Below are 24,005 nucleotides of genomic sequence, written 5' to 3'. Positions count from 1 at the left end.
GGGACTAAATCTAGGTTCTTGGATATGCAAGACAAACACTCTACCACTTACCTATAGCTCCAAATTGAAAGAACCTTTCCTCCCAATTCAAAAAAGCAATGATTGTCTACTTGAATAAAACTTGTAGAGAGCTGGATGATTTGTTTATTCCAAAATCTGTGCCTTACTAGAAAGCAATGACTATGAACCATTTAAAGTAAAATGTGTAATTATAACCTATATTTTCTCTTAGAAGATGAGATGTTGAATCTTAGTTCTGTTGTCCCACCTCTGCTTAGTTATTCAGCTTTTTAATTGGGGAATCATTCTCTGCCCTCTCTTTTTAATTTTAATAGGAGACCTCCATTTTGGAAGAATACAATATCAATTGGACTCAGAAGCTGGGAGCTGGAATCAGTGGTCCAGTTAGGTAAGAGATCCATGTGAGAATTGTGCCAACTTTGTTCTGAGCAGGACCATTTGAAATATTTCTGAATTAGAAGTATCAGATATGCCAGATTGGAGAAATGACCTTAAGTTAACAAGTAGAGGATTTTTTGTTTGTTTGTTTGTTTTTGTTTTTTGGTGCTGAGATTGAATCAGATCTTCAGGCATGCTAAGCACATGCTCTATCACTGACCTCATTCCTAGCTTCTATTTGAGGTTTTTTTCTTTTTTCAGGGTCAATAATTGAACCCAGGTCCTTGGGCATGCTAGGTGAGCATTCTGCCACTGAGCTAAATCCCCAACTCCTTGAGGTTAGGTCTTTCTCTCATGCATCTAAAAATGTAATCAAGTGTCCAAGTCACATGCTGCGTAATTCAGAATCATTTGGGATGAGGAGATTGTGGAGCCACTATGAGAGTCATTTGTACCCTGGAGAGGCCACTATTTCTTCATTGGCTCATTGTGGCAAGTTGATGTCATGCATTCAGGAACTGTGACCTGGGCATCTGGGAAGAAGAGTGAGACGCCTCTGGAATTAATTTTCACTGTAACATAGATGATCACTGATTGTTTTTTTTCTCTCTCTCCAAATCTAGAGTGTGTGTAAAGAAATCTACCCAAGAACGGTTTGCACTGAAAATCCTTCTAGATCGTCCAAAAGCTAGAAATGAGGTATGGTCCTGTATTGCCTTGACTTGCCTTGAAGTGCGTAAGAATTGTTCTTTTACAATTAAGGCAGCTTCCTGGAGAGAATACAGAGATACATGAAGCATTTTATGTCCTATTCCTGTTATCATTATAGAGTTATTCTAGATCTGTCCACATGGAAACTGTTAGTAGAGTCTTTTTTTTTTTCTAATCACCCTAACGTATTCGGTTTACTTCAGTTTTTGCTTATTGAAAATTGCACTTGAAGGATGGAAATAAAATAGGCTGAGGAAGGACAAGTTGAATGTTGTATATAAAAGTGATGCTGAAGGAGGACTTGAGGATGTTCCTAGTTTTTTTAAATATACATTGATTTAAAATTATCTGGATGCAGTGATAATATGCTATTAATGCGTGCAGTGAGGGATTTACTTGTGTGCTTAGAGAGATGGAGTGTTTTCTGGAATGAGTTATTTGCCCAATTTTTTTTTTTCATTTGCTAATAGGATTGTAGAAAGTAAGTCTGTTAGTGAGATTTTATTTATGGAAAGAGCATTAAGGAGATAATCTGTGAAAACAACATCATTCCCAGTGAAAAGCCTTTTTACTAAAATAGGCTTATTCCTTGCACCCAGTATGGTCAGTTTTTGGTGGGAAGTTTGGAGAGCAAATGTTGGCACCACTTTGTACAGAAACATTTCCTCTGTTCTCTTTAAGGTACGCCTGCACATGATGTGTGCCATACACCCAAATATAGTTCAGATTATTGAAGTGTTTGCTAACAGTGTACAGTTTCCTCATGAGTCCTGTCCCAGGTAAGACTACATAGGATCATCATCACATATCCATTTGTAGGCCAAGGTGTAGCAGAGTCTTCCTTTCTTTTATGCATTCTTTCCCCTCCCTCTGTCCTTTTCTCCTTTACTCCCTTTGAATTTTGGGAAAATATTAAACATTTGCAGTAGCAGACAGAATTATAATGGTTCCCCAAGTGGTTATCACTCAGCCTCAACAATTAGCATCTCAGAGGCAGTCTTGTTGCAACTACTATCTACTCTCAAAATACCCCTGATTATTTCAGTTACTTTCTTTTTTAAAGAAAGCACTTAATGTGGAATTTCTATAGATTCTATTTCTAATCAGTGAAAGGGCCCTAAATGTTATTCTAGGTGAAGTCTTAGACACTGATATAGCAAAAAGCCCTGTTGCTTAGTAGAACTTTTCCTTGAAGGAGAAGTAAAAATGATTCTTTTAGTTGTCAAGTGTTTGGCTAACATATTCGATGACATTCTGAGTCTCTTCTTGGAAATTCTTTGGGGAGACCTAGATGTAAATCCATCATCACAGCAATGTGAAAGGCACCCAGGAGAGGCATCAGTGAAACATTCTGAACTTTATATAGGAGGGGAGCTGTTTTGGAGGCTGTGTGAAGTGAAGGCCAGGGCTTTAAAAGGAGGGTAGGAATTTTACAGATGGAGAATGAAGATGGAATTTTAAAAACAAATGGAAAATCAAATGGTTATTTTTCACAACTGTGCTCTGTTGGTGAAAGCATTTGGCTGGAAGCTGGAAGCATTTATATAAAAGGATGGTAACCAAAATTCATGGGATTTTTTGTTTGTTTTTTGTTTTTTGGTTCTGTTTTTTTTTTTTTTTTCCTTTAAACATAAGAATTTTTGCTCTTATTTAGTAGTTGTATTACCTTGGACTTAGGAAGTGGTTATACACTTTTATTTTTGGTTTTTTTTTTTTTTTTTTTTTTTTTTTAACTTAACAAAATCAAATGCTTTCAAACAGGGCTCGACTCTTAATTGTAATGGAGATGATGGAAGGGGGAGAGCTATTTCACAGAATCAGCCAGCACCGGCACTTTACAGAGAAGCAAGCCAGCCAAGTAACAAAGCAGGCAAGTTAACCCCGGGTACCAATCAAACTGCCAACAAAGTTGGTTAACAAGCACAATTCATTAGGGGAAATAAAAGAAAGCTTAAAGAAAAGCTCTATTTGACTTCACATTGCCTGCTTTGTTATGTAATCAGAAAGAATATCTTAACAGGAGAAATGTGACTCCTTTTACTCTATGGGGGGAGGACTGTATTCTTAATTGTTGTCAATGTTTTCCTGAGGCCTTTTGTATGATTTAAGTAAACTCTGAAAGGAAGATAATTCACCTCCTTATCTCTTTTAATATCTTTGGATATCTAGCTTCCAAACACTATTATTAGACTTTTGAGTTCAAATGTTGTTGATACCACCTGAAGATTGTATGGTATAAAATCTGTTGTAAGATAACGGTACAGAAGACGCTTCCTGCACATGAGTCAGCTTCCTCACATTTCTGCAGATTTTTCTAAGATCTTTGGGGCTAGGGGTTGTGGCTCAGTGCTCGCCTAGCATGCATGAGGCATGGGTTCGATTCTCAGCACCACATAAAAACAAAATAATGTGTTCATCTAAAACTAAAGATACATAAATAAATAAATTTTTTTTAAAAAGAGCTTTGTAATTCTGGGTCATTCCTAGTTATTTTCTTTATCCTGACATCACATTTTATTGCTATAGAAATGAATTATGTTACAAACAATAGTAGGACTCTAATTGGTACTAATCTCTTCTGGAGGTGAAAAGCTAAAAGCTCAAGGTCTACCTTCAGACTAGGCAAGCAGGGCAAAGAAAAGCAGGAAGCACAGCCTAATTAGGCTTTAATGAAAAGCACTTCCAAATTTTCTGGGGGCATTTTGCAGGCATTTTTGGACACTTTCTTTCTGATTGATTAGGGAGGAACTGATATTTGGATTGCTGAAAATTCCACCTAGAATTGAAGAACAATAGAATTTTTCTTTGTATTTGTTTCTTAAAATTACAACTTTTGTTTTTTAAATATTAGGACTAAAGAATGATCTCTGAAAGTCTTCTGTAAAACAAAAGCCCCTCAAATTTATACAAACAGACAACATTTTCAACAAGTAAGATGAGCAAATTGGAATATCAGTTGGAAAAAAACAGCCAGCTGGTTTGAAGGCAAAGCCTTCCATTCAGCTTCTTAGAGAGTGCCACTTTCCTAAGCCGGGTCCTGCCACTGCCCTGGTGGGGGAACCTGTGCCTGCTGAAGATTGCCCAGCTCAGCATTTCCTCTGCAGTGCCTATTACATCTCAGATGAATAAAAATGGGAACATTTAATTTTTTCATTTCTTACAGGATGTAACCATCAGTTTATTCTGGCAAAATATTGTTTACTGGCATATTTTTCTTTTGGTCTAGCAAAATATAGTTTGCAATTAAACTAAGCTTAATTCATTTCTGTTTCTTGGTACCTCAAGCCTTTATTAATTTCTGCTTTGAAATGGAAACTGACCACATTTTTAATTGACTTTAATGAAGGATTATTTTTAAACACCTCTTTCTCTATACTAGGGACATTAAATATTGTTCTTTTCTAAGAGGTGGCTGCTCCACTGTGTCCTTTTTCAGATAGCTCTGGCTCTACAGCACTGTCACTTGTTAAATATTGCGCACAGAGACCTCAAGCCTGAAAATCTCCTTTTCAAGGATAACTCTTTGGTAAGAAATCTTGCATTTCTGCATTTTAGTGCTTCTACTCTTAACATAACTCAGGAGTGGCTATGTCTGTGTTTGGGGTGCTCCTAATCCATGGTGAAGAGGCTTTAGGACAAAGTGCTTCTGATAGTTTATTTCTTCCATTCATCCCATTAGAGGAGGGAGGCTCAGAGGAATTGTACCAACCCCTGGCATTAGTAATTTTGGATGATACCAATATGTGTTTGTGGGACTTAGGATTTTTAATATGATTTAGAGGGCTTTTGGGAAGGGGCAGGCGTTTGTATGCTGTTATACATCACCTTGAAACTTGCGACAGTTTCATTTGTTGTTAGCTCTGATAAGGTGTGTGTTTCCCTTCAGTCCTGCCCCTTGCCCCCTGCACTATGTCCTACCACCTAAGTTGCTCTGGCTGTCATAGAGCTTAGGACTGATGTTCAGAGTGAAGCAGTGTCCTGGACTGGTGAGAGTTGGTGGGCCTACAGAGCAAGGGGGCAGCAGGCTAAGCCCTTGATTTTAGAGCTGCATTTCCAAGTTATAACACAAGGCTAGCTAGGTGAGTAGGAATAAATTCCTCTTATTACTAAGAACAATCCCTGAATATGAATCCTTGTCTCCAGAGCTGGGTGCATATTATCCACAGGCTTAGGTCTCAGATTTCATCCAGAAACCTGTAAGGGCTCAGGGTAACATGTCTTGAACCTGAACTTTCCGGGTTATTTATATTTTTTTCTTTTTTTAAGTTGTAGATGTTCACAATGCCTTTGCTTTCTTTCTTTCTTTCTTTCCTTATTAGTTGTTGATAAACCTTTATTTTATTTATTTATATATGGTGCTGAGAATCGAACCCAGTGCCTCACACATGCCAGGCAAGTACACTACCACTGAGTCACAGTCCCAGCCCTATTTATTTATTTTAATGTGGTACTCAGGTCAAACCCAGTACCTCACACGTGCCAGACAAGCACTCTCCAATTGAGCTATAGCCTGAGCCCTGAATTTTCCTTTAATATATACTGAGAACTCTGGAGTAGTGACACCAACCCCCCACTCCCCTTTTTTTGTTAATTTCAGGATGCTCCAGTGAAGCTGTGTGACTTTGGATTTGCTAAAATTGACCAAGGTGACTTGATGACACCTCAGTTCACCCCTTACTATGTAGCACCTCAGGTAAGCATGTGCTCTTTCTTCCCAATGATGTGTTACTAAACTGCCATAGATTTATGTCCCTTCTGTTCTATAGCAAAAGTAAGCTTGTGCTACAGACGTCAGCTTCAGAAACCTACAGATTGCTTCATTTGGTTTAGATACTTCATTCTTTTAAAATCAACTTTTACTGAGGTTGATTTAGAGGTATGATTTATAAACAGTAAAATGCTGTGGTCATATATCTCTGGGGAATATATTCCAGAACCTCCTAAAATCAAAGATAAGACCCAATCCCTATATGTACTCTATTTTTTCCTATACACACACACCTTTGATAAACATTAGCCTTTTCACTTAAAGGAAGCACTTCATGGCTTCTCTTTGACATCTCTGAATTGCCAGCATCAGTACTCTTTCAGTTTGTGGCTGGGCTGTTATTATGTTATTATGCTTGAACACAAGCACTGTAGTACTGAGATAACAGTTGGTCTGGTAACCAAGCTAGCTACTAAGTTTCTCTAACAAGCAGATGGATAGTGGATATAGTGTGGATATGCTGGACAAAGGAGTGACTCAATCCTAGGGTGAATTGAGCAAGATGGCCCAAGACAGTGTAAGATTTCATCACACTATTCAGAACTGTGCACAATTTAAAATTCATGAATTATTTCTGGAATTTTCCATTTAATTTTTTGGACTGTGGTTAACCTCAGCTAACCTCAATTGAAATTGTAGAAAGTGAAAACACAGATAAAGGAGACTACTGTACTCCTATTTAGGTAAAATTTGATGAATTTTGACAAATACGTATTCCACACGACCACTACCACAATGAAGATTTCCATGTAGAACTTTTCTGTTGCTTCACATATAGCTTTATGTCCCTTTGCACTGAGTCCCCTGCAAAACTAACCCTGGCCTCGGGGAAACACTGTTCTGCTTTCTATCATTGGTTAGTTAAGCCTGTTGTCAAATTTCAGAAAAATGGAATCAAGGACTTTTCACATTTGACCTCTTGTGCTCAGCATGTTTTGAAGGTTGGTTCACGTTGCTATGTTTATCAATAGTTAGTTCCCTTTTATTGTAAGTCCACGATAGGGCCAGACTACGTTTGTTTTTCTGTGCACAGATTGATGGCCATTTTGGATTGTTTCCTGTTTTTGACTGTTATGAATAAAGCCGCTAGGAACATTCATTTGCAGGTTTTGGGAGCCATGATTTTTCTACCCCTAAGTAAGTACTTTTTAATAATTTTTCAGTAATGGGTATTGGGCCTAGGGCCTCACACTTGCTAGGCAGGTGCTCCACCACTGAGCTACAGCCTCAGCCCTTTATACTTTTTAATTTTGAAACAGAATCTTGCTAGGTTGCCCAGGCTGGCCTCAAACTTGCTTTTGCCTCAGCCTCCTGACTAACTGGGATTATAGGCATTAACCACCCACTTGGATTTTGGGGGGCTGCTTTGACTATGATTTATTCATGTTGTTGCATGTATCACTAATTTATTCCTTTTTATTCTTTTTTTTTTTTTTAAAGAGAGAGTGGGAGAGGAGAGAGAGAGAGAGAGAATTTTTAATATTTATTTTTTAGTTCTCGGCGGACACAACATCTTTGTTGGTATGTGGTGCTGAGGATCGAACCCGGGCCGCACGCATGCAAGGCGAGCGCGCTACCGCTTGAGCCACATCCCCAGCCCTATTCCTTTTTATTCTTGAAAAGGATTCTGTTATATGATATAACCATGATTGGTTTATCCATTCATCTATTGATAGTTTTTTTTTTTTCCATTTTCTTGCTGTTACAAAAAAGCTCTTATAAACATTTGTATAGTTTTATTTCTTTTTCTTTTGGGCAAACTCCTAGAAGTGGAGTGGCAAGATCGTGTAGTAGGTGTATGTTTAACTTGTTTAGAAACTACCAAGTTGGCCAGGCACTATGACACACATCTGTAATCCCAGCTGTTCAGGAGGCTGAAGCAGTATTGCAAGTTGGAGGCCTACCTGGGCAACTGCCTCAAAGTAAAAATTTAAAAAGGTTTGGGGATGTAGTCGTAGAGCACTTACTTTGCATGCTCAAGTCCTTGGGTTCAGTTTCCAGTACCGCAGAAAAAAGAAACTAAATTGTTTTGCAAAGTGACTGTATCATTTTACATTTCTACCAGCAGTGTATGAAAGTTTTAGATCTTCTGTATTCTCACCAGCATTTGTAATGGTGATTCTTTTTAATTTTAGCCACTTCAGTGGATGCGTAGTAGTATTTCGTGTGGTTTTAATTTACATTTCTCTAATAACTAAGGATGTTGAACATCTTTTCGTATGCTTCTTTTCTTTATATTTTCTTCACTGAAGTATGTGTTCAATTTTTTCTCATTTTTTAAATTGAAATTTTTGTTTTCTTATTTTTAATTTTAGTTTTTTATATATCTTGAATATAAATCCTTTCTTAGGTATGTACTTTGCAAAGACTTTCTTCCAGTCTGTGGCTCATCTTTTTGGGGGGGAGGTGGGGTGGGTATCGGGGATTGAACTTGGGGGCACTTAACTACTGAGCCACATCCCCAGCCCTGTTTTGTATTTTATTTAGAGACAGGGTCTCATGGATTTGCTTAGTGCCTCGCTGTTGTTGAGGCTGGCTTTGAATTCGTGATTCTCCTGCCTCAGGCTTCTGAGCTGCTGGGATCACAGGCATGTGCCACTGTGCCCGGCTATCTTTTCATTTTTTAGCAGTCTTTTGAAGAGCAGATTTAATTTGATGAAGACCAATTTATCTGAATTTTTTTTAATGTCCTATGTTTTTGGTTTCCTATGTAAAAACATTGTTTAATTCAAGATCACAAAAATTTTATACCATGTGTTCTTCTAGAAATTTTATATAGTTTTAGGTTTTATATTTAGGTCTGTGATCCATTTGAGTTAATTTTTGTATACATTATACATTATAAGGTATGAACCCAAGTTCACTTTTTTTAATCTTTTTTAAAAAATATTTTGCTTTAGTTGTAGTTGGACACAATACCTTTATTTTATTTTTATGTGGTGCTAAAGATTGAACCCAGCGCCCCACACTTGCTAGGCAAGCGCTCTACCACTGAGCCACAATCCCATCCGCTCAAGTTCACTTTTTAACCTTCACTTTTTTCAAAGGTTATCTTTCCTCTACTGTATTGTTTTTGAATCTTTGTCAAAATTTGGTTGAACAATCCCATTATGCCACCACACACTTATCTATAATCCCAGTGACTCAGGAGGCTGAGGCAGGGGGATTGGAAGTTTGAGACCAGCCTCAGCAGTTTAGTGAGACAATGTCTAAAAATAAATAAATTTTTAAAATAAAATTTAAAAGGGCTGGAGATATAGCTTAGTGTAAAGACACCCCCCCCCGCCCCCCCTCCCCCGGGTACTGCCCCTTCCCCAAATAATTTCAACATTTATTTCACCATGCGACCAGCGCAATGGTTTCATTAAAGAGGTTCTTGGCATAAAAGTTAGCTAGCGAGATCTAAATAAAACACACAGACTCAGTTACCTTTTTCTATGACCAGGTCCAAGACGGCTCCCCTCTCTGGTTTCCACCTCGAACCACGCGGTAGGGCAGCAAGGATTACTCAGGGCTAGCAGGAGAGAGAGAGAGCACGCCAAGGAGTAGCCTTTTATTAGGGAACAAGAAATTCAGAGGAGAATTCCATCCAATGAAGGTTGAGGGGGGCTGCACTCCAAGGTCAGGGTCAGTGATTGGCCCCCGGGGTCAGTGGTCAGTCACACCCCCACACGGACAGGCTATCTCATCAGGAGAGGGCCGGGGAAGCTCCGACACAGTTAGCCAGAGCGCCTCAGACCCAAACCGGGAGTTGCCCAGTCACGTGTGAGAATGGCTTCCCACAATTTATGTATGGATTTATTTCTCAAATCCCCATTGATCTCTTTTATTTTTTTATTTTTTGTAGTTGTAAATGGACAGAATGACTTTATTTAATTTATTATTTTATTATTTTTTTTAATGAGTTGCTGATGATCAAACCCAGTGCTCACACGTGCTAGGCAAGTGCTCTGCCTCCGAGCTACAGCCCCAGCCCCCCATTGATTTCTTTATCTGTCTTTACTCCACTATTGCAGTGTTTTGATTACTGTAGATTTATAATAATTCTTGAAATCAGGTAGTCTTAGTGTACTTCTTTTTCAGAGTTGTTTTGGCTGTTCTGATTTTTTGCATTTCCATATGAACTTAAGAATTCACTGTTAATTTCTGTTTAAAAAGTCTGCTGGGATTTTGACTAGGGTTGTTTTAAGTTCTATCTGGGAACACTGACCCCCTTAATATTAAACCTTTCACCCTTGAGTAGATTGTATCACTTCATTTGTTTTTGTCTCATAATTTCTCTCAGAAATATTGGTGTAAGCTAGGTGCATTGGCGCATGCCTGAAATCCTAGTGTCTTGGGAGGCTGAGGCAGGAGGATTGTGAGTTCCTAGCCAGCCTTAGCAACGGCAAGAAGCTAAGCAACTCAGTGAGATCCTGTCTCTAAATGAAATACAATAAAAGGCTGAAGGATGTGGCTCGAGTGGTTGAGTACCCCTAAACTCAATCCCTGGTACCAAAAAAACAGAAAGAAAGAAAAAAATAAATATTTGTGTAGTTTTCAATATAGTATTTTTTGTTTTTGTTTTTTGTAATGGGTATTGAACCCAGGGCCTTACACATGTTGGGCAAGAGCTCCTAGGCTGGGATTGCATTCCCAGCCCTTTTGATTTTATTTTCAGGCAGGTTCTTGCTAAATTGCCCAGGCTGGCCTTGGACTTGATCCAAGAGCCTCAGCCTCCCGAGTTGCTGGAATTACAGGTGTATGCCATCATGCCTGGCTTTTCCCATCTTTTTTTTTTTTTTTTTTAAGACAGAGAAAGAGAGAATTTTTTAAAAAAATATTTATTTTTCAGTTTTCGGTGGACACAACATCTTTATTTTATGTGGTGCTGAGGATCAAACCCAGCACCCCGCGCATGCCAGGTGAGCGCGTTACTGCTTGAGCCACATCCCCAGCCCTTTTTCCATCTTTTGATTGATTTATTATTAATGTTTAATGGCTTTTATGTGGTTATAAATAACTTTTTTCAGGTTTCATTCACCTTATTTTGTATGTATTGGCTATAGCTAGAGACTGGGTCAGTTCTCTGCATAGAGATTCTAGTGTAAGTCTTTACAAAATGGTCAATGAATTCTTGTTAGTGAGAGAGCTGTAGGTCTTGGAGCGGGCATTGAAAGTGACCTTGTCCGAGTTGCCCAAGGTGGTAGTGTAGCCCTTGGCCAAGATGTAGTACTTGCCAGTATCTACCATTAGCAGCAGTTAAGTGGGCACAGGGACTGAGATAGTTCCAGTGGGTCTGGATGTGGGGATAAAGTACACTAGCACAGAGCTTCAGCCTCCTATCTCAAAGAACAATGTAGGACTTGCCAGGCTTGTCCCTCTCACCCTATGGTCCTGTTACATGGAACAGTGGAGAGCTTGGCAGGATGATAGCCCTACAGATGGCAGGGGTATCTCTTTGGAACATTAACACACAAACAAGTGTGACTGTTATAGTCCCTGATGGTGACAAATACCTTGACTTTCTGCCCAGTGGGTATGCTTTCCCATAGGCATGGAGTACATCCCAGAAAAAAGTCAAGTGATCTCAGTTTCCTTGACAGAAAGAAGATTCAGTCTCTTAAGATTAGGGATTTGATCTTATGTCCTTGATCTGAATGATAAATTACTGGTTGTAAGAAGAAAAATGATTTGTAAAAATGTTGTTAATGTTAAGTTATTTTGCAATTGTTGTTTGGCAGGCCCTCTTCAGCCTTTCAGTAGTCTGTCTCAAGTTGCAGGACATTAGTGGTGTGATTTTCAGTAAATTTTTCCTTTTGGTCTGACTTGACAGGTTTTGGAGGCGCAGAGAAGGCATCAGAAGGAGAAGTCCGGCATCATACCTACCTCGCCAACACCCTACACTTACAACAAGGTAGGAGGAGATATTTATTTTCACCCTGTGGATGCAGCCCCTCCCTCTCCTCTGGGAATGTAGCCAGTCTCATTCATACTCTCACATTTCAGCCCAAAAGACAGGAAGCAGCCAGAAATGCAGAAACTATTTGGAATTTAAGTTTTTGGCTGAAGAATATGAAATCAAATTCTTACTCATTTAGGTTTTTGTTGTTGTAACAGGGATCTAAAATGTATATTTATTCAGTGGTCCTTTTATTTGGTCAATGCCTTTTTTAAAAGATTTTTAAAATTTGTTCTAATTAGTTATATATCACAGTAGGATGCATTTTGACACATCAAACATAAAGGGAGTATAACTTCTCATTCATCTGGCTGTACATGAAGTAGAATTACACAGGTCATGTAATCATATATGCACTTACGGTATAATGTCTGATTCATTTTACTATCATTCCTACTCCCTCATTTAGCTTTTGCAGCAGGAACCAAGGGCTGTAGTCACCTGTCAGGTTATTTATTTGGCTAGCTGTGTAGCCCACTGACCACATTGAAAGGACGAGGTTCCTTGCTTTTTTTGAGATTGGAAATCATTTCTGAGGTACCAATGCTAGAGAGCATTCTGATCATTTATGGTAAACATTCTTTCTTACCTCATAAGAAATACCCAATTAGAACAATATCCTGTATACACAACAAGTGTTTCTGCATGTTACTTGGTATTATCACAGTTCCTCATTTATAGCCCACATACCGAACATCTCTGTTCTAAGGAACAAGAGCTTTGGGGCCTCTGGAAATTTGTCTTGAAGTTGCTAAGTAGGTCAGGAAAAAAAAAATGATGCTACTTGGGAACTTGAGATTAGACATAAATGACAGAAAAGGAACTGAGGTTGGCAAGAAGGCTGGAGACCTGCTCTGGTTCCACCACTCTTGAGTGTCATGACTCTAGTTAGATCACTTAGTTTCATTCTTTTTAAAAAATATTTTTAAATTTTATTTTTAGTTATAGGTAGACAAAATACCTTTATTTTATTTATTTTTATATGGTGCTGAGGATCAAACCCAGTGCCTTATATATGCTAGGCAAGTGCTCTACCACTGAGTCACAACCACAATCCTAGTTTCATTCTTAAATCTATAGTATCACTTACCTCATCTGTAAATGAGGGATTTGAACTTGGTCATTTTAAAGATTTCATTTCACCTCTGTAGTTAAATAATAATCTACAGCCGGCATCGTGACATCCACAAATACCCACTAGTGTGGTGCCATTCGGGTGAGGGTGTCTGAGCTAACCTTATCTTCCAGGCTTCTCTCTGAGCAGCACATGGCTGTGGTATGAGAGGGAGCGCTGTCTCCAGAGGTAGGGTCCCAGGGTCACCCTGCTCAGGCAGATACCTCTTCTGTCACAATTCAAGAAGCCTCTGCAGATACATTTTTCCAGGCAGGTAAAATTTCATTTAACTAGAATTGAATCCTTTCGGTATTAATAATAATGCAGTGATTGTAGGCCATATGGTTACCTTAATACCTAGAGACATGATAGTTGGTGGCAGTTTTCTTTGTTTCTTAATACCTTTCCCCAGAATTGTATAAGGTCTTAGAAATGGGCTGAGTCTTTTGTGGCCAAAGGAATACTTTTAGACCTCCTGTTCTTTCTTCTAGTGCCCTTCCCTGATCTGTGTGGAACTGTTTTAGCTTTTTTGAAATGGTTTGTGCTGTGTTCTGGGGTCAGCCTGCATATATCTTAGCTGTTTTTTTTTGTTGTTGTTTGTTTGTTTGGGTACCCTCAACCCTGCCCAGGGTGACACAGTACTTGATTCATAGCTAGCTGGTTTATAACTATTACTTCTCTGGCTGGGGGCATAGTATCCTATGTATACTCAAGGATCAAATAGGACCTTGGGGGCTGGGAATGTGACTCAGGCGGTAGCACGCTCGTCTGGCATGTGTGCGGCCTGGGTTCAATCCTCAGCACTACATACCAACAAAGATGTTGTGTCCGCCGAGAACTAAAAAATAAATATTAAAAATTCTCTTTCTCTCTCTCTCTCTCTCTCTCTCCTCTCTCACTCTCTCTTTAAAAAAAAAAAAAAAAAAAAAAAAAGGACCTTGGGCCTTAGCAGAGAGAATAACAGTGACTATTTGACTCCAGACTGGCCTTGTATGAAGAGAAAGGTTAATTCTCCTAATATGTCCTAAAACTGTTTCAGTCTCTGTTAAATGATTCTTGGAAGTATCAGTCTGTGTATGTCAGGGTTATTCCTGTTCTTGTCATGGAGGCCTTATTTTGGGGTCTGTCTCTGCTATAAGTGACCATTTTCTTTCTTGCTTTCAGAGCTGTGACTTATGGTCCTTGGGGGTGATTATCTACGTGATGCTATGTGGATACCCTCCTTTTTACTCCAAACACCACAGCCGGACTATCCCAAAGGACATGCGGAGAAAGATCATGACAGGCAGTTTTGAGTTCCCAGAAGAAGAGTGGAGCCAGATCTCAGAGATGGCCAAAGACGTTGTGAGAAAGTAAGCCCCTGGGCTTCTGGGAAGGAGGCTAAGGAGGCCTAGAGATGGTGGTGTCCAAGGACATGCTAGATAGAGAAAAGTCATTTGTCTCCCTGGTAGGCTCCTTCTGTTGTGACACCATAGACGTCTTACCCCTGGCCCTTGGGGGAGAGCTCCCGGCACCCTCACCTCCATGAGACTGGCGCTTTGCTCCCTCCTGTTGCATCCAGGACTGTGAACCCAGGTCCCTCTATTGTCAGTCTCTCTGGGCACTGACTTGAGGCCCTAAATGGCAGAACTTCTGGTATGCCCTTCTTCCTGCATGTAGGCCAGTCTCAGGGACCAACTCGATGCCAATAGTTGAACTGGAGTGCTCAGAAGGCAATGACATGTCTGGCTTTCCATTCCTTGGATGCCAGCATGGGGTGGGTTGGAGTCTGTCCTCCAGCCTTCCCACTGCAGTTGGTTATTCTGACATATATTAAGCTGGGAAGATTTGGTAAGAATTAGGGGTAATGAGTGGATGGCAGAGAGCTGACACTCAGAGACCTGTGGTAGCAGGAGAATTAAAGGAAACAGACCTAAATTTGAAGTATGTTTGTTGAAAGAGTGGCTGCCTGTGGCATTGAACACTGTTTAGGTGTTCCCCCTGCACTCAGTCTCTATTGAGCAGTTTCTCCTCTATTGGTCTCAGTCTCTTCCTCTGTGAGAGGATGAAGGGAAGTATTAAAGGGGTACTGTCTCCTGACGGTGCAGCCATTCCTCTGTGGAAATTACACCTTTTCAAAAATAAACTTGTGCCAAGTATGGTGGCACATACCTGTTATCCTAGCTACTTGGGAGGCTGGGGCAGGAGGATTGCAAGTTCAAGGCCAGGCTTGGCAGTTTAGCAAGACTTGTCTCAAGAATAATGAAAAATAAAAAGGGATGGAAGTGTAGCAGTGGTGACACACCTCTGGGTTCAATCCCCAATATAGGGGAGGAAAAAAGTGAGCTTGCCCTGTTGGTTAGGGAGTCTCTGTGTTATAAAGAGGTACTATCTTCTAAAATATGCAAGTAAAATTTTTTAGGAGGGTAGGGGCAATGTTTGAGTCTCCATCTGTCTTCTTAACATGCCCCACTATGGAGACCCAACTTTTAAACCAAAATCTCAGTGTCCTCTCTGGTTCTTTGCCACTTTTCTATAGACTATAGTTCTGATCCCTAGAACAGCACTGATTATCTTTCTTCTGGCCTTGGAATTCTTTTCTAAATAATGCTTTTTTTAGAAATTTGAAGCTGTTGAGAATGCTCCAGAAGAAGGTTGCAGAGAATATGAAAGGGCAATTAGGCTTGTTTGTCCAGACTGACATTTAGGAAGATATGTAGTTGGAAGGAGGCGGTGCTATAGAGAGCCCAGGGAGCATGCTGAGGTGAGCTAGGAGTTGTGACAGCGTAGTGGGAAGGAGGTAGAAGAAGTGAGCACATGGTGCTATCACCTTTTCAGAGGCTCGATTTTTAGCTTTTTTGAGGGGGCACAGGGGGGTTACCAGGAATTAAACTCAGAGGTGTTTAACCATTGAGCCATATCCCCAGGTTTTTTTATAGTAGAGACAGGGCCTAAGTTGCTAAGGCTGGCTTTGAACTCACGGTCCTCTTGCCTCAGCCATCTGAGCCACTGGGATTATAGGTATGCCATTGTGCCATTTTTTTTTTTTTTTTTTTAGTTGTTGATTGACCTTTATTTATTTATTTATATGTGGTGCTGAGAATATAATCCAGTGCCTCACACATGCTAGGCAAGCACTCTACCACTAAGCCACAACCTCAGCCCCGTGCCTGGCAGTTTTTAGCTTTTGAGTGTCTCATGTCTGTCACATGATGGCATCTAAGAGTTTTATCATGAGTAGCAACCTGCTTTTTCAGAACTATATGACTCCTCAACTAATTTTGTAGCTATTAGCAGCTAAAAGAATACTTTAGGTTTCTTTTCTAAGTTAGAACCCATTGTCCTGGAAACTTCAGTATGGGGATTCAAGGTCTCAGGAAACTGCTGACTTCTAGGACATAGTCCAGAGTATCAGTGGATTAAGCTTTTTATACCATTTTTTTGGTCAATTTTTTTTTAGTACAGAAAAGACAACTCACGGAACAGTTCCTGGTGTTTGGGGCCTAGAATCCCCCTCCTTTCCTTCAGATAGAAGGCATAGGCCTGCAGGAATGGGTACAAAATCAGAAGAAGCCAGATCTTTTTCGAGACCGACCTCAGACCTAGAAACTTCCTATACTTCCTTTGGGGCCATGTGTAATGGCAGCCATATTGGTGTTTTCTCCACAGGCTCTTGAAGGTCAAACCAGAGGAAAGACTCACCATTGAGGGAGTATTGGACCACCCCTGGCTCAACTCCACTGAGGCCCTGGATAACGTGCTACCTTCTGCTCAACTGATGATGGATAAGGTGTTTTGTTTTGTTTTTAAATATTTATTTTTTAGTTGTAGTTGCACACAATACCTTTATTTTGTTTATTTGTTTTTATGTAGTGCTAAGGATCGAACCCAGGGCCTCTCATCTGCTAGGTGAGCACTCTAGCACTGAGCCACAGCCCCAGCCCTGATGCATAAGTTTTTGAATGATACTTATTTTGTTGGCTGAGGAGGCTGTGTTGAGAAGGAAAGCTTGGGCTTAACCCAGTGAGGAGATAAAAACAAAACAATGGCAAGCGTGTTTCCAGAAGAACATGTCTGGTTTCCTGAAAATCAGGATGTGAAATAAAGTATTTCTTTCTGTAAAACACCAGTCCAAGGCAGGCCTGGTAAATGTACACTACGGGAATGTTCAAAGGAACGTCCTCCATATCTGGCTGTGGGTTTGGGGGTACACAGCACTATAAGATACCTTTTCTTTTTTAAAAAATATTTTTAGTTATACATGGACATGATAGCTTTATTTTTTATTTTTTATTGTGGTGCTGAGAATCAAACCCAGTGCCTCACACGTGCTAGGCAAGTGCTCTACCACTGAGCCACAACCCCAGCCCCATAAGATACCTTTTCCCAAGGGATTTAGACAAGACTGGTTGGAAGGTAAGGCCTGGGCTCATGGAATATGGCACATTCAATATATGAGAACTCTGCCTTTTCCATCTTCTGTGGGTGCTGTGGGAATTCAGAAAAAAGAGAATATCTCTAAAGGGGGTGCAGTTTGCCCCATGAGAATGTGTAAATCCTCACATTTATTACTACCTACTGTATGGCACTTTCTGAGCTTTTCCCAGCTGCAGGCATGAGATGTCCTTGGAGCTTGAGTAGACAGTGTGTCACATGTAGTGAACAAGATGAACAAAAAGTTAGAGACTAAAGTGTGCCATTGGGAAAAGTGGCCTGGCCTCAGTAGTGAGACATTGGTGAGATGCTGTCACAGGGCTGGGTTCTGCACGAAGACAGAACCAAGGCTTTAGTTCTTGTCAGGTTGTAACTGAGAGGCTTTGTGGATTTTGGGGGAGGTCGGTGGGAAGGGTACTGGAGAGATAACCTAGGGGTGCTTTGCCTCTGAGCCACATCCTTAGCCCTTTGTAAAAATATTTTTATTTAAAGACAGGGTCTCTTTTTAACTTTTTAAATTCTAATTTATTATATATGACAGCAGAATGCATTATAATTCATATTACACACAGCACAATTTTTCATATCTCTGGTTGTATACAAAGTATATTCACACCATTTGTATCTTTATACATGTACTTAGGGTAATGATGTCCATCTCAATCCAACATCCTTTTTTTTTAATTTTTTTTTTTTTTTTAGTTGTTAATGGACTTTATTGTCTTTATTTTTATGTGGTGCTGAGAATGGAACCGAGTGCCTCATGCATGCTAGGCGAGCACACTACCACTGAGCCACCACCCCAGCCCCAATCAATCCAACATCTTTTTTTTACCTCCCTGCCCCTTCCCTTACTCTCCCTCCCCTTTGTCTAATTTTCCCATGCTCCCTGTCCCAACAGCCTCCTTATATCAGAGAAAACATTCAGCATTTGTTTTTTTGGGATTGGCTAACTTCACTTAGCATTATATTTAGAGATGGAGTCTTGCTAAGTTAATTAGCGCCTTGCCAAGTTGCCAAGGCTGGCTTTGAACTCATAATCCTCCTGCCTTAGCCTCTTGAGACACTGGGATTACAGGCCTGGCCGTGGTGGTTTTTTTGTTTGTTTGTTTTGTTTTAATATTTATTTTGTAGTTGTAGATAGACACAATATCTTTATTTTATGTGGTGCTGAGGATCGAACCCAGGGCCTCACACATGCTAGGTGAGAGCTCTAATGCTGAGCCACAACCCCAGCGGGTTTTTGAAAAGAGCTTTGCTACTGGGAATGTATCTACAGATAGTCAGTCCAATTTGCAGACATGCTAAACTTTGATTTCTGCAGTGATGAAGAAACTGAAGGAGTGGCTCAATATCTGTGAAGAAAATTTTCTAGTTTTTGCTGACTGAGTAGATAAAAGAGACAGCAGCTAGCTTGGGAGGTCATGCTGTTGACAGAAGGAAATGAGGAAGGAGGCTGATTTTGGTGAGGTGGAGTCTCTTAGACTTTAGATATTATTTTCAGTGACAGAGGGACATTTAAATGAATAAGATGTATAGTGTGGGACAAGAATGTGGCCAAGCAGCTGGCTAAAGCAATGACATAGTCTTAAGAATTATCAGCTTCAAAGGGATAGAGTTGAAGTTTGAAAAAGAATAAGTAAATGGAACTAAAAAATGCTGAGCTTATCTGGAGCATGGGAGAAAATGGAGAGCTGAAAGAGGAAGAGAGTTTTGTGGCATCTCTGATTTATGGGTAGTTATCTTCCAGGCTTAAATACGGCCACTTGTGTAGGAATGGTTTGGTTTGTTCAAAGTCCAAAAGAATTGCTTAAATTCTGTTGTCAGCCATATAGAGGTTATAGTTACAGTACAATGTTCATCAAGATTTTGGAAATGAGGAGAGAAGATTGTCTTCTGGAGTTACTTACAGGTCACTACACACAAGAAGCCAAATCTGGATATTCAGAATTTTCTTAATGAGAAAAAGAAGTTGCCAGACCTAGAAGATGACATTGCAGTCAGTGTGACAGAGTATTCTCATTCCTAAAGCAGATGTGTGATCACGGTGGGAGTTGGTCAGCTTTAGAGCTGTGGATGTTGAATAGCATCCATCTCCTCCCTATATAGGAGTCTAAGCTCATAGATACCTGGAGCTAGTTCCATCACTTTGGTTGGTCCATTTCTGATGAGGAGGTAGATGATGAGGTAGGAGGCAGTCATGAGTACACGATTCCCTTCAATAAGCTTGAAATGTTCACAATCTTACTGCCTGCTCACCAAGGAGCTACTTTTTAAAGTGTCCAATTTTTTTTTTTTTCCTTAGAATTCAGATAATACAGCTGGGAGTGGTGTCACACACCTGTAATTGTAGCTACTTGGGACACTAAGGCAGGAAGATCACAAGTTCAAGGCCAGCTGGGCAACTTAGCAAAACCCTGTCTCAAAATAAAATTAGAAGTGGTGAAGTGTTTCCCTAACATTCCCGGAACTAGGGAATTAAAAAAGAACACACCATACCCTATAGCTGTTATTTCTCATTATAAACCAACTGATGGGCTTATCCATTGGGATGTGGCCTTAGATGGTGAGGGTCTGCCCTTATGCTTGGCCATGCTCGAAGTTCTGAGCCAGCAGGACTGAGGGAGGTGACTACATCATGGGCACAGTGAATACAGGCCAGTGTGTGAGCCTTTGGGGCAGCAGCTGGCCAGCCTTTCTTCTGAGGTTGTTATTACCTCCCTTCACATTTGCTCATATCTATAGCTACGAACATGATGAACCTTTGTATTTCTTACTTTTATCTCAGTTTCCACTGCCAGGAAAGAATGACTAGCTGTTGTGGTCCTTTGTTCAGCCTGCTGTTCCCTGGGCCCTATTGATCTAGAGGAAGAGTCCTGCCTTGTCCAAATTCAGATAGCATCAGCCCAAGAGTACAGTTGCCTTCGACATACTGGGCTTCTCCTTCCTGCTTTCTTAGATTGGCTTTTCAGGTGCCCAGCAATGACTGTGAAAAACTGATAACAGTGTTTACATGCAGGCGGTGGTTGCAGGGATCCAGCAGGCTCATGCAGAACAGTTGGCCAACATGAGAATCCAGGATCTGAAAGTCAGCCTCAAACCCCTGCACTCGGTGAACAACCCCATTCTAAGGAAGCGGAAGTTACTTGGGTAACTGAGCTTATTTCATTTGATTATTCTTCCTGGCTGGTGTGGCTGAGAGATCAGCCAGGGGTCTGCCCTTTCTCTGTTTCTTAGAGGTAAAGAGGATGTTTTTTAAACTGTATCAGAAATTGGACACACTCTGTATTGATCTGAAAAATCTGTTAGCTTGTGTTTAATGTCTGTGCAGAGCCGGGTTCTGAGGTTTCACCTTGTTTTCACCTCTCCCCCAAACTTTTAAAGCACCAAGCCCAAGGACGGCCTTTATATCCATGGCCATGAGAATGGAGCTGAGGATTCAAATGTTGCCCTGGAAAAGCTTCGAGACGTGATTGCCCAGTGTATTCTCCCCCAGGCTGGTAAAGGTCACACCATTTACTAATGCTCTATGTATGTGTGTGTGCATGTACATGGACACTGTGTGTATATGCATGTCAAAAGGGTGTGTAATTTGGGATTATCTGTTTCATCTTTGTATTACAAGAAAGTGAGCATATTATATAGTCTGTGCCCACTGAAAAGAGTGAACAGTGGAAATTCAGAAATGTGGTAAGTTCTACCCTTCTTCTCATTTTCTGTGAGATTTTTATTTAGGCTTAATTGTCAGCATCAGGCATAGAATTTTGTGTTATCTTAGTTCGATAACAAGGGCCCAGAGTAAAGATAATGGAGAATGAAAATATGGATAGGATCAGGATTAGGTGTAGGTTGTGAATACAGAGACCACCACCCTCATTTAGACCACCACCCTGCTGCTACTTGGGTCACAGACAGAGTGACTTGCACATGACCCCCTGCATGTAAGAGCTTGCTTTCTGTATGTTCTTCTTTCCCTCAAGGTGGTGTGATATGAAGGGTATTCTCAGTTGATGAGTGAGATTCTTTACCTATTAGGCCAGAAAATGTTGAGGTGACCTATTTTCCTTGATTTCATGGCTTTTAAGAGAACTTGTGACATGTGCCTCAGATAGCCTTCCAAAGCAAGGAATGGACCTAAGAGAAAGAAGGCAGCCCACCCAGTCTTGTTTTCCCTTAGGTTGACCAGGTTTATTTGCTTAGTGACAGGGTTTGTCACAGTCTATTTCTCATCCTCAATACTAAGAACTCTAAAGCTATCAGAGCATTTGTGTGAGGATGTCAAAGTAGAAGAGTTCAGTGACCAGAAGTGGTTGACATTTGATGTTGGAATAGCAGTAAAGTCTTTCTTTCTCTGGTGGTTTTGCACATGTAGTCATCATTTCTCAACCAGTTGGATATTATGTCATCCCACCTCTGACACTAAAATTCCATGATGGGCAGGAAAAAATGCAACTTCCTCTTCATCCTTACCTACAGGAGAGAATGAAGATGAGAAGCTGAACGAAGTAATGCAGGAGGCCTGGAAGTATAATCGGGAATGCAAACTCCTGAGGGACACTCTGCAGAGCTTCAGCTGGAATGGTAGGGACCACAGCCACTCCTTTGCTTGGGAATATATAGAAGTGATTATGTTTAGAACATGTTGGGTGATTTGGGCCTGAGCTGGATCTATTTTCTGTGAAGTGAAGTTGGAGACTGAGTGTAATTTTGAGGGAGGGGTGTCAGCTGTACAGTTAAGTACTCAGGCATAACTGGTCCTTTGATTCCGTATCATATACCACTGGGGAAAAGAGCGGGGCTGGGGGGAAACCACCCAAAAAACAAACAAAAAAATTGGTTCTCAGAATTCCTCCCACATCACCAGATCACAAAGGAGCAGCACTCAGTGAAAGAGGAAAAGAGGACAGAGGACCAGCAAGTTCACCCTTCTTAGTTTAGAGAAGAGCCATTTCACTTAAGAGTAGCACTTTGCCAGATCTGCTGCTGGTTGATCTTTTTTCCCCAGGCAAACTAGGTAGAGAGGGTCATTCATTTTTTTTTTAATGTTCTTCCTTAATAAGCATTTTTTGAACTAATTTTTATATTGTCATTTGGGTTTAGCAGACTATGGATAAGTTCCAGAATTCTCAGGGAAGGGAGCAAATTCTTTCACTTCATTGCTGGCTTGTTTCTTGAACTTGCCATAGGAAATCTAAAGTGCTAGCCTGGCCATTCCCATACCAGGAAGAGCTGAGCTTCCCTAGGATTTTTATTTTTATTTGAACTACATCATCAGTATAGAGAAGTAATCACATGTGAAGTGCGCACTTCCATTGAATCGTCACAAAGTAAACACTCCTCCAGCCAGCAGCCAGGTCGTCGTGGAACATGTGCTGCCTTCCAGTCACTCCCTCTCTAGGGTTGTCACAGTCCTGATTTCTAGCACCTCAGAATAATTTTGCCTAGTTTTATGTAAATCAGAATCGCAGGCAAGTCTTGTTCTTTTGCAAGTGGACTTATTTTAATCAATATTATGGGTCCCATGCCCATTGTGTATAGCAACAGATGATCTCGTTACTCATTACATGTTTATCCTGTATTTGTCCATTCTGCTGTTAATGGATATTTGGATGATTACTAGGTTTTGGTAATTAAGGAAGGGGGCATTGCGAACTGATTTCTCTTAAATGTTTAGGATTGGAGTTGCTAGTTCATGAAGATATTCATCTGGTTTTTTTTGGTAGACATGCCACCAGTTTTCTGAATTGGTTATTTGAATTTATGACCTCCCACTGTGGTGTCCAGTTCTAGCAAGGCGAGCACTCAACCAACAGAGATATATATCCCCAGCCTTAGTACTAGTTATTCTATATTCATACCAACTCTTGCTATTGTCTCTTTTATGTTAGACATTCTGGTTAGTATATAATGGCATTGCAGTGTGGTTTTACTTGGCATTACCCTGATGACAGATGAAATTATGCACTTTTTAAATGCTTATTGGCCATTTATATTTCTTATTTTTTGAAGTATGCCTATTCAAGTCCTTTGTCCACTTTTCTACCAAGTTGTGGCTTTTTATATATGTGTTGGAATTCTTCATAAATTTTTGGATGTTAGTCTATTGTCAGACATACATATGTTATAGAGATCTCTCATTGTGGTTTGGTTTTGTGTTATAGTGAACTCTGCATTTTAATTGCCATTTAATAGAACTGCTTAGTGAACACCTGAAAATGGGAGATTTGAACTGCATTTCATTAGCGTTGGGGTAGTTCCTCCATTGGCAGGGTGAACTTGGCACCGTAGGGTCCATCTTATTGGGTTCCTCTCAGAGTGAGAACTGACCTTATTCTTTCTTGGATTTCAGGTCGTGGATTCACAGATAAAGTAGATCGACTAAAACTGGCAGAAATTGTGAAGCAAGTGATAGAAGAGCAAACCACTTCCCATGAATCCCAATAATGACAGCTTCAAACTTTTTTTTTTTTTTTAGCAATTTGAAAAATTATTCTTTAATGTATAAAGTAATTTTTATGTAAATCAATAAATCATCATTTCATTTCCACATTGCTTAACATTGCTATATAGATTTATGTACGGGATTTACTAATAGTATAGTTATTGTTTTAGAGAAGCTCAGTTTCTAGAGGCATACTATTATTTTAGGACATAAGGTC

At 40.2% G+C, this 24,005-nt stretch overlaps 2 protein-coding genes across 7 annotated transcripts in view; one reads left to right on the top strand and one right to left on the bottom strand.

The window, feature by feature from the left end:
* The window catches only part of Mapkapk5 (MAPK activated protein kinase 5), a 34,590-nt gene extending 10,697 nt beyond the window's left edge, over positions 1 to 23,893 (top strand). Inside the window, exons 2-14 of one of the 6 annotated variants that reach the window (XM_005329630.3) lie at positions 336 to 409; positions 1,023 to 1,098; positions 1,792 to 1,889; positions 2,872 to 2,980; positions 4,547 to 4,636; positions 5,708 to 5,803; positions 11,694 to 11,774; positions 14,098 to 14,285; positions 16,582 to 16,702; positions 20,366 to 20,496; positions 20,731 to 20,852; positions 21,823 to 21,927; positions 23,696 to 23,893. In XM_005329630.3, the coding sequence (XP_005329687.1) occupies positions 336 to 409; positions 1,023 to 1,098; positions 1,792 to 1,889; positions 2,872 to 2,980; positions 4,547 to 4,636; positions 5,708 to 5,803; positions 11,694 to 11,774; positions 14,098 to 14,285; positions 16,582 to 16,702; positions 20,366 to 20,496; positions 20,731 to 20,852; positions 21,823 to 21,927; positions 23,696 to 23,790 (1,386 nt within the window). In that variant the 3' untranslated portion in view covers positions 23,791 to 23,893. The remainder of the gene's footprint in view (positions 1 to 335; positions 410 to 1,022; positions 1,099 to 1,791; positions 1,890 to 2,871; positions 2,981 to 4,546; positions 4,637 to 5,707; positions 5,804 to 11,693; positions 11,775 to 14,097; positions 14,286 to 16,581; positions 16,703 to 20,365; positions 20,497 to 20,730; positions 20,853 to 21,822; positions 21,928 to 23,695) is intronic. The other 5 variants (XM_005329631.3, XM_078039121.1, XM_078039122.1 and 2 more) reach the window with 5 other exon arrangements.
* The window catches only part of Tmem116 (transmembrane protein 116), an 85,996-nt gene continuing 82,625 nt past the window's right edge, over positions 20,635 to 24,005 (bottom strand). The window contains exon 12 of the mRNA XM_078039124.1: positions 20,635 to 21,816. Within this exon, the coding sequence (XP_077895250.1) occupies positions 21,766 to 21,816 (51 nt within the window). The 3' untranslated portion in view covers positions 20,635 to 21,765. The remainder of the gene's footprint in view (positions 21,817 to 24,005) is intronic.

This window comes from Ictidomys tridecemlineatus, chromosome 2, assembly GCF_052094955.1.
Source record: "Ictidomys tridecemlineatus isolate mIctTri1 chromosome 2, mIctTri1.hap1, whole genome shotgun sequence".
NCBI classification, from domain to species: domain Eukaryota; kingdom Metazoa; phylum Chordata; class Mammalia; order Rodentia; family Sciuridae; genus Ictidomys; species Ictidomys tridecemlineatus.
This window is presented reverse-complemented; position numbering and strand designations above follow the sequence as displayed.